General features: G+C 43.9%; 3 protein-coding genes across 3 annotated transcripts; 1 reads left to right on the top strand and 2 right to left on the bottom strand.

Annotated features, from left to right (window-relative positions):
* grhpra (glyoxylate reductase/hydroxypyruvate reductase a) lies at positions 1-4026 on the top strand. The gene is made up of 9 exons (XM_085293589.1): positions 1-228; positions 436-566; positions 1310-1382; positions 1467-1583; positions 1675-1763; positions 1866-1967; positions 2983-3118; positions 3189-3319; positions 3422-4026. The coding sequence occupies exons 1-9, from the start codon at positions 143-145 to the stop codon at positions 3541-3543; spliced, it is 987 nt and encodes a 328-aa protein (XP_085149715.1). The 5' UTR covers positions 1-142; the 3' UTR covers positions 3544-4026.
* Positions 4027-4074: 48 nt separating this feature from the next.
* On the bottom strand, positions 4075-6723 carry LOC146582271 (zinc finger and BTB domain-containing protein 5-like). The gene has a single exon (XM_085293576.1). It carries the CDS (start codon positions 6222-6224, stop codon positions 4215-4217), a length of 2010 nt encoding a protein of 669 aa, XP_085149702.1. The 5' UTR covers positions 6225-6723; the 3' UTR covers positions 4075-4214.
* A 142-nt stretch (positions 6724-6865) lies between these two features.
* Positions 6866-8095, bottom strand: tomm5 (translocase of outer mitochondrial membrane 5 homolog (yeast)). The gene is made up of 2 exons (XM_085293613.1): positions 7879-8095; positions 6866-7205 (listed from the first exon to the last, which is right to left on the bottom strand). Exons 1-2 carry the CDS (start codon positions 7997-7999, stop codon positions 7171-7173), a joined length of 156 nt encoding a protein of 51 aa, XP_085149739.1. The 5' UTR covers positions 8000-8095; the 3' UTR covers positions 6866-7170.
* Between the last annotated feature and the right edge of the window lie 941 nt (positions 8096-9036).

Below are 9036 nucleotides of genomic sequence, written 5' to 3' on the forward strand. Positions count from 1 at the left end.
CCAGTCCCTACCACGCAGGCGCAGTGGTGTGAGTTTGACTACTTCCTGGCGTCTCGAGAGTAGCCCGGGCTCTGCTGACGTTGAAGGTTAAAAGCTTCAAGTTTCAGTCTTGAGTGTGCAGGTTTTCTGTCGTTAAAGTGGGATGCAGTCAGCGGGAAAACTCATGAAGGTTTTCATAACGAGGCGCATCCCGCAAGAGGGGCTGAAGATCCTGTCAGCGGCTGGAGTGTACGAAGTGTTTTTGTGTGTGAATGAACAGCAAGCTGTCGTTAACAGTGTTGTGCAGATCGGCTCATGCACGCTGTGATTCATGTTTATATACTCCTGTTGCCACACCATTACTCGAAGTTTTCTCTGCTTGCACAAGCTAGCCTGCATGTTTGAATGACATGCTACTTCATGCATCTCGTTCTTGTCGTGTCTCGTTGGAAGCAGGTGTGAGGTGTCTCAGTGGGACTCCGATGAGCCTGTTCCGAGGGCAGACCTTCTCAAAGGTATTCAGGGGGCTCACGGTCTTCTGTGCCTGCTGTCGGACAAGATCGATGCTGAGGTCCTGGAGGCTGCAGGTACGCACTGCCCTCAGGTGGTAGGGTGACCAGATCTAAGCAGACTAAATAAACAGTATGAGTGTGGGTGATTTTTAATAATGCTTTTGATATATTTATCACCAGAAAAAATAGTTTTTCCTATCTCCCTCTTTCTGCTAATCACCTCATGTGTGTTTTCCTAACTTTCATTCCCTGAGGGACTGTGGGGGTCAGGAAATATAAATGCTGTGCATTCCCACACAAAGTGGGGCACTTGATTACCCTGTGTAGTAGTACTGATTTGGATCTGTCTGTCAGGGTCTGTAGCACACTGGAATGGACAGGAGGCCAACTTTAACATGGGGGGGGTTAGACTCCAACACGCTATACAAGATTACAACCATACATTGTACACTCATAGAGTAATGTTTAAAAAGTTAAAACTAGCCGCTCAAGCACCTGTTTTTGGTTTCAAAGGGTTGCTGGAAGTCTGAGCTGGAAAGGCCTGTCCATTCAGCCACCTCAGCCATGCTTTGTTACCACAACTGCTGCAGAAGCAGTAAACTACTTTAAACCATGTGCATGAGTTAGAATTCCGCTGAGGGGGGACAGTGACTTTATTTATCAGGCCTGAACCCCTTAGGTCTGTCCATAATCACTGTTAATCATTCAGCTTATATTGTCTGGATGAAGATGGCCATTTTGTTGCTTTTAACCTCGGGATTTGATTACATTTATTTGACAGCTACGTGACTGCTTAGCTGTTTTGTCTTTGATTTCAGGGCCGAACTTGAAAGTGATCAGCACGCTGTCTGTGGGATTCGACCACCTAGCCATCGATGAGATCAAAAAACGGTGAACCAACTGAACTTCACTTTTAACCAATAACAGGACACACTATATGCCTCCTCAGTTATACCTATGTTTTGTTTTCAACAGTGGTATTCGTGTTGGATACACCCCGGATGTCCTGACTGATGCCACAGCAGAGCTGACTGTGGCTCTGCTGCTGGCCACCGCTCGCAGATTACCAGAGGGAGTGGAGGAGGTGAAAAAGTCAGTCTCACCTCAACGGTTGTTTCTCTAACCGTTCAGCTCAAATTGCTGATATTAGTTATACAATGATCACACTTTTTCTTCCTGTAAGTGGTGGCTGGAGCTCATGGAAACCTCTCTGGCTGTGTGGTTACGGTCTTTCTGGCAGCACTGTAGGAGTCATTGGACTGGGACGCATAGGTTGACTTTATAACCATATCTAATTTGCAAAGTCTGATCAGATTTTCCTCCTAGCATTTAAGACTTGATGGTAGTTGAATAACTGCTTGTGTTCGTGTGCAGGCATGGCCATAGCTCAGAGACTCATGCCATTCGGAGTAAAGAGACTTCTGTACTCTGGGAGAACAGCCAAGCCGCACGCTGCTGAAGTGAACGGAGAGTTTGGTAAGGAATGAATAGAGAAATGCACACAGCGAGAGGGGGATGATAAAGCACAGCAAGGTAGAAAGGGGAGGGCAGTAGTTGTAAACCTAATTTAACCCTGTTTCCAAAGGCATGTGGACACAAAATGTGAATTATACAGAATGCAATGTGTTGCACATCAGTTAAACCCCACATTTAACTGTAAATGGCTGGATTGAAACAAAGAAACTACAGTGAAGATGGCATCTGAGCTCTCGTGCAAATTTACACACAAGGCCTGTCCAAAGGTTTTATTCCTGGCAATTAATGATGTAGATTTAATACGTGGTAGATTTAATGGATGGATAGATAGAATAGAATAGAAAAATAAAGATCAAATCACAGTACTCTCAAGTTGCTGAAGGGATTAAATAAATTAGGATAACACCATCTTACATCATCACTAATACATCCACAAGCCTTGGTATTTCCATCATCTTTAGATGTGACAATAAGTGTAACATATTTACTTCTACTGCAGATTTCTGTCTGTGATAAATGCAGCGCTGCCCAAGGGCCCAGAGATCACAGACACAGCCTTGTCCCTTGTTTTGTGAAGCAGACGTGATTATTGTACTTTTAATGTTTTGTATGTAGTGTTTACAGAGTGGTGAACCTCTCTGTCTCAGTTTTACTCACATCCTCTTTTTTTATACCCAGTCAGGCCTTTTGTTCCTCTCCTTTTAAAGGCGATGCTGGCACTGGAAGCAAACACTTTACAAAAAACAGGATGCGTGTTCTCATATAGGGCTTAAATTGCTTTATATCCTTATTTACATTGTACATAACAATTTTTGGAGGAGTACATTCACATTTATATTCCAACAAACTGGGTTTTGGGAAAGACGTTCATTCAAAACAATAATGAAGTGATGTGGATGAAAAGAATAAGTCACGGTCGGGTACATGATCAGTGTTGGCTTCATAGTTTCATAGTGGATATTTTATTGATTGTTAATCTACGTGTTTGTCCTGTGTCACCTCTTCTGTTGATCAGTTCCCCTGGACACACTTGTGTCTGAGAGCGACTTCATTGTTGTTTCCTGCTCCCTGACACCAGAAACCCAGGGCATGTGCGACAAGAGTTTCTTCAGCAAGATGAAACCCACCGCAGTCTTCATCAATACTAGCAGGTACTTTTTTTTTTGTACTTTTTTAATAACAATAAATCCTCATCATCATACAGTGAATTATTTGATTTAGGGGGGCTGTGGTGAATCAGGAGCATCTATATGAGGCACTGAGCAGTGGACAGATAGCCGCAGCTGGACTGGATGTCACAACACCTGAGCCACTTCCAACAAACCACCAGCTTCTCACGCTAAAGAACTGCGGTGAGCAGAAAGCTTGTTCCCCACGTAGATGTCTGCTTCTGACCTCTAATGTTTAATTTACTGTTTAAAAAATATTTTCTGTCCTGTTTTTATCCCATGCAGTGGTGTTACCTCACATTGGCAGTGCCACCTACTCCACGAGAGGCGTCATGTCGGCATTGGCAGTGCAAAACCTGCTGGGTGGTCTGCAGGGCACAGACATGCCCAGTGAACTCACCCTCTAAGAGCCTCAAAGTGAGCCGCTGTGCCTCTTCTGCTGACAGCAGAAAACAATAATGAAGTAATGTGGATGAAAAGAATAGTAAGAATGTAGTTCAGTCACGGTCGGGGACATGATCAGTGTTGGCTTCATAGTTTCACTTTAATCTGTCATTTTTGACACCGATAGCACTTGTTATATTCATTGTGCATTTTTGAGGAAGGAAATGATTGGTGCATTTTTGTGAAATATATTCAAGTACTTAATGGCCTAAATAACAAACCATCGGCCCTTGTTAACCCTAAAACTTCTCAAAATACACTATAATGTATTCTTAAAACTCATCTCCCCCATTTTAAAATGCAATATTTACCACGATGAACTTACTTATCTGCACTTTCTCTGCTAATACTTCATGTCTCCCGTTACTGAAACAGCATAACACTCCAGTTTTTGTAATGAAATATGATTTTTCTGAAGAATAAAAAGCCAACTTTCATGCACAAAAGTGTGTAATTTTGTATTATCTCATGTTAAAAAATAGATTAGTGATCTATAAAAAAGACCAAATGAATCATTTATTCTCATTAACTTGTAGCACAGCAGCAATTTAAGCCATCATCAGTTCATTTGCATCAGTTTGGATACATTTTATAGACTTAATTTAATTAAATAGTAATAAATAACAGTCCATATTTAGAGCAAAGTGCCTGCCAAAGACTGGTCATCTTTCCAGTTTAAGCAGGTGTTCTTCGAGTGCTTATACAGGTGGGAGGACTGGCTGAAGCGCTTGCCACACTTGGGACAGGGGTAGGGCTTTTCTCCTGTGTGGACACGAATATGCTTCTTGCAGTCAGTCAAGTTCATGAAGGTTTTACAGCAGATTTTGCAGGCATATTTTTTCTCCCCTTCCACCAGTAGCACGTGGTCCTCAGCAGCTGCTTTCTTGCACTTGGAGAGAACATCCTCTGAAGCTCTTGTCAGAGGTGGCCGATCGGCGACGTCCCCCCCAGAGCCATGGGAAAGCTCTGTGCCGGCTTCTGATCCAGGTTGCGTTTTGGGGGCGATTCGACGGAAGGTTGTTGCTCCTGAGCTTTTCCCTGCCCTCGAGGGTTGGACGACAGGGGCTCCCGCACTGAGTGGTGATCTGACGGTGCTCAGGAACCCTGTTAGAGAGCTCTGGGTGGGCTGGAGGATGATGGTGTCACTAAATCCTGGACTCTGAGTTGGGAGAAGCTGCTGCAAGGGGACCGAGGTGACCGGAAAGATAAGTGAAGATGAAGAGTCTGAAGACTGAGCAGTAGAGGTGTTTGCCTCGTCTGACTTTTGATCGTGCTCACCTGCATCTACCAGAGCTGGAGGAGCTTCGCTGGCGGCGGCGGCAGCAGCTGTGGCAGCAGCTGTGAGGCTGGCTAGACTGTCATCTTCTTCCAGAGCTCCCATGACACTTTCAGTGCCGGGATTGAGGAAGCAGGAAAAGGCCAGGTCTGACAGGCTGTCCAGGCCCTCACCATCTGCCGAGTCCTCATCCAAATTTCCAGTTTCTCCCTGCTCCTCGGTGCGAAGATCTGTGCACAGCTCTGACTGTAAAGAGCCAACATTACATGTTGCTGGGCTGGCTGCAACCATCTTCTCGCCACTGAATTGTGCATTCAAATTATCTGTGCAGGCTTCCAGTGGAGACGGAGGAGAATTACTGGTTAACAAATCTGGAGAATATGAGCTTAGATTTTCTTTTTTCACCTCAATCACTGCCATCTGAGGTTTGTCTCCCTCTTCCTCTCCCACCTTTACCTTGACCACACTGTCTCCATCTGTATGTTCACACTTCTCCCACACACCTGCTATGCTGCTATCCGACTGGCTCGGCAGCTGGATTTCCTCTAATTCTCCTTTGGGTGCTTTGTACTTCTTCTCCTCATCATCACCTTGGTTTTCCCAGAGTGTGTCAGTGATCTGCAGGCAACCTGAAAACAACGGAGCTTCTCCTCTCTCCTCATGGCTCACACAGCTCCTGGTAACAATAGGCGAACACTCCTTATAGTTTGATCCAGGAAGTCTGCAGGTTCTCTTCTTGTCACTGAGCCTGTCCTCATGCAGCTTTCTCTTATGCCCCACTATCACCACACAGTCTTCATCCCCACCAGACTGACTCACCTCCTCTCCCATTTCCTCTTTATCGAGGTCCTCTTCCAGGCCTGATCTGACCCGTTGCTGTGAACTGCCTGCTACCTGGGAAGATGGACTTTCCTGCTCCTGCTGCTGCACAGACCTCCAACCTTTAGGCGCAGAGGCAGGGAAGTTTTTCCTGGACAGGTGTATCTTGCAGGCCTTGACCACGGCGTTGAGGTGCAGGTGCGATGCCGCCAGTAACACATCCATCACATTGGAGGTCCCTAGGGACAGAGTGGAGGTGTAAATCATATCGAGCAGGGTGGAGAAAGACTCTGGGGTCACCACCTCCGGATCGAGCTCTATCACATTGGGACCATCTCGACACCTGTCAGCCCCTGAACCTCCAGCCTCATCTGCAGTGTCGCTGGAGGTGAGGAGAGCCCTGAAGTGAGAACTGCATGCTGCCAGGATGGAGCGGTGAGCCTGAAAGGTCTGACCTCCAACCACCACTACACAGTCACACAGCTGAGCTTGGAGGCGCTGGTGGTTGAGCTGCTTGAAAATATGCTGGAAGTGACTTGGAAAGTTCATCACGGCCAATGGAGCTGGTTCTTAAACACTAAGGATATCAGATTATCATCGAGAATCCATCGGGCCGGTCGATCGATAAGAAACCGATCTTATCTCCTCATCCGCTGCGAACAGCCTCTTGGAGCACAGCTCCAGTGTTTAGCAGCGTTATTGTCTGATTCACCGGCTTTTCTAGAGATGTTCTGGAGTATGGGCGGGCCTGGTCCAACGGTAACACGGAGGAACGCGAAGGATCCCGCGTGCGCACAGCTGATGCTCTCCTCACCAAAACGAACCTCAAACTGCAGGCGTGATCACCCTTATGCGGTTGGTAAGCCACACAGCTCACACACAATAGCCCGGTTTAGCGTCCATTGCTGACGCCTCCATCACTTGCAGTCTCACTAGTCCGCAGACTTAAGTAGCAGCGCCCCCACATGGTACGATATAGGAAGTTCGGGCACAAACCAGCCAAAATATTTGATCAAATTTTTTAAATTGTAGCAACAATACAGCAATAATTTATCTTCAGAGAGCCAGAAATAGTTGTATATTATCTATAGTTTCATACTACATACATATTAGTGCTACTAATACGTGCTGTGTATTAAGTATATCTCTCAAATATTAGTTGCTGAAGAAACACTTTTACACTGGCAACATAAACATGGATTGACTTTATTATGACATCTGGAAGAAACTATTAAAGACAAAACATGTATAAACAAAGAGTGACAATGTGTTTTAATAATAATAGTTAAAAAAAGAAAAAGAAAAAAAAAGTTTACAAAGTGAAACAAAACTGAATGTGTGTGAGCCGGTTTCTCCACTGCAGTGATGGACAAACGCTGGTAATTTTCCGCTGTGATTTTGTAATGGAACCAGCAGTCTGCTTCTGGACATCCATGCCGTCTCTGATGCAATCAGCTCTCTGTGAATGGATGGAGGAGGAGACCAGCTGCTCCGCTCATATGCTGTCCAGCTTCTTTAACACATACGGCGCTGTAAACACAGACAAACGTCATATAAGCTCAACCAGCACCAGTCCAAATAGATACACAGCTCTCAGGTACAGATGAACAGACACCGTCTTACCTGCTACAGGTAAACAAATTCTTATAGGAAGAGAACAGGAAAGACAGAAGCACGCACCAACACTAACATATACAGTACTGTGCACAAGTATTGAGTGACTAATCCAAATTTGGCATTTTGTGTTCAAATCATTGTCAGTATTTACAGAGGAGGTCAGGAGCTACACAAGTGTCATCTGTAAAACACGGTGGAGGCTTTCAAACTCATTAGAATTGAACTGTGTTTTTCTGTTATATACCCCGTTTCTATGTATGTTTCCACATGTTTCGTTAAATCACTGCACAATTTCCCCCATTTGCCTAGCAATACATAAAGAATAAATGATGACCCTACACTTTTCCACAGTACTGTGTATCAAGCTCAGTACTCCCTGGCACGTGAGGTGTATGTGATTTATAAATACTGTAAACCACAACATAATATACCTGATTGTGGCAACATTTTGATGTGCTCGGGTTACTTCACATGCATGATTATTACAAAGAGAAGGTGAGCAAATGACACAGTTTACTGATAATGAGCTGCATTAGATACCCGTGAGCGGTCTACTCAGCTTTCAATGTCATCTGACGCTACTCACTGGCTCTAAGCAGAGCGACGTAAATAAGGAAGTTTCGTAAAGACAAGATGACATCTTGTCGCATTTTCTTCTTCATCTCCTCCGGGTCCATTTTGGGTCCCAGCCCTTCCAGTTTAAACATTGCTGCTGTAATTCTACTCGGTCTGGTTCGCCTGAAAAATTCACCGTTTCAGGCGCATGGACGAATTAGCTAAAACGGAAATACGCAACACCGGAAATTAAGACGAAATACGGTGCCTACATAGGGACAAACCATACAAAGGAATCAGAACGCGAACGTGTATAGTGGCGCCTTTATTAGACCTTAACAGTTTTATCGTATATTTAGTTAAAATTGGAATAGTTTAGTTATTTTAGTTATTTCTAATTATGTTTGATTTATTATATTATTCTTATGTATGCTCTGCTGGATACTTAAAATAGTCTTATCCAGTGTAATGCAGAAGAATTAATACTCCTCAGGAAATTGTCTTTCTGCTAAAACATAATATCATGTTAAGAAAATAAACTAATAATAATAATAATAATAATAATAATAATAATAATAATAATAATAATGTTGGTCTCTCGGGTGTGGTCCACAAGGGTCAATTTGACCCTGTTTTTCGGTGATTAGCTTTAAAAACATTTAATTTAGGAAGTGCATAGATCTTTTTGAGAGTGGCAGCAGCACAGGCTCCGCTTTGGGACCGTTGTTATTTAACTGAGTGATTATGTGTATGATGCCAGGCAAAGTTGTAATTAACTAAATTACCTGAGGCCAGCTGAAATAGCCTACAATAAATCGGGAACCCTTTGGGAACCCGGCCGTCTGGGGCCCCTGGCAAATTTCCTGTATAGCACAGCAGTCTATCTGTGCGTGTGGGCTGCTTTTAAAATTAAGATTATTTCAACACACACACACACACACACACTATTATTATTATTATTATTATTATTATTATTATTATTATTATATGTTGATTTATTTGACAGTAAATCTAATTTTATGGTTTTGATTTGCTCTATAACTTCTTCACTTAACATACTAACCGAAGAACTTATCAGAAACGCCCAAATGAATCCTTACTGACTACAATGACTATAATAACTCATTTGCTGTAACTAACTGACCTTGTGGAGAAGGGGTGGGATGATCGGGTAGGGGGGGGGGGGGGG

Source organism: Mchenga conophoros, linkage group LG2 (assembly GCF_057382185.1).
Source record: "Mchenga conophoros isolate Kocher_MC1m ecotype Shallow Benthic linkage group LG2, M_conophoros_male_GT1.1, whole genome shotgun sequence".
NCBI lineage: Eukaryota > Metazoa > Chordata > Actinopteri > Cichliformes > Cichlidae > Mchenga > Mchenga conophoros.

Bases quoted from the DNA above. Each gene is read 5' to 3' on its own strand.
- grhpra (XM_085293589.1), top strand. From the start codon at position 143: ATGCAGTCAGCGGGAAAACTCATGAAGGTTTTCATAACGAGGCGCATC. The intron at 229-435 runs GTACGAAGTGTT...CGTTGGAAGCAG, and splicing joins ATCCTGTCAGCGGCTGGAGT to GTGTGAGGTGTCTCAGTGGG. The intron at 1,764-1,865 runs GTTGACTTTATA...GTTCGTGTGCAG, and splicing joins CATTGGACTGGGACGCATAG to GCATGGCCATAGCTCAGAGA.
- tomm5 (XM_085293613.1), bottom strand. From the start codon at position 7,999: ATGTTTAAACTGGAAGGGCTGGGACCCAAAATGGACCCGGAGGAGATG. The intron at 7,206-7,878 runs GTGAGTAGCGTC...CTGTGTTTACAG, and splicing joins CGTCGCTCTGCTTAGAGCCA to CGCCGTATGTGTTAAAGAAG.
- LOC146582271 (XM_085293576.1), bottom strand. From the start codon at position 6,224: ATGAACTTTCCAAGTCACTTCCAGCATATTTTCAAGCAGCTCAACCAC.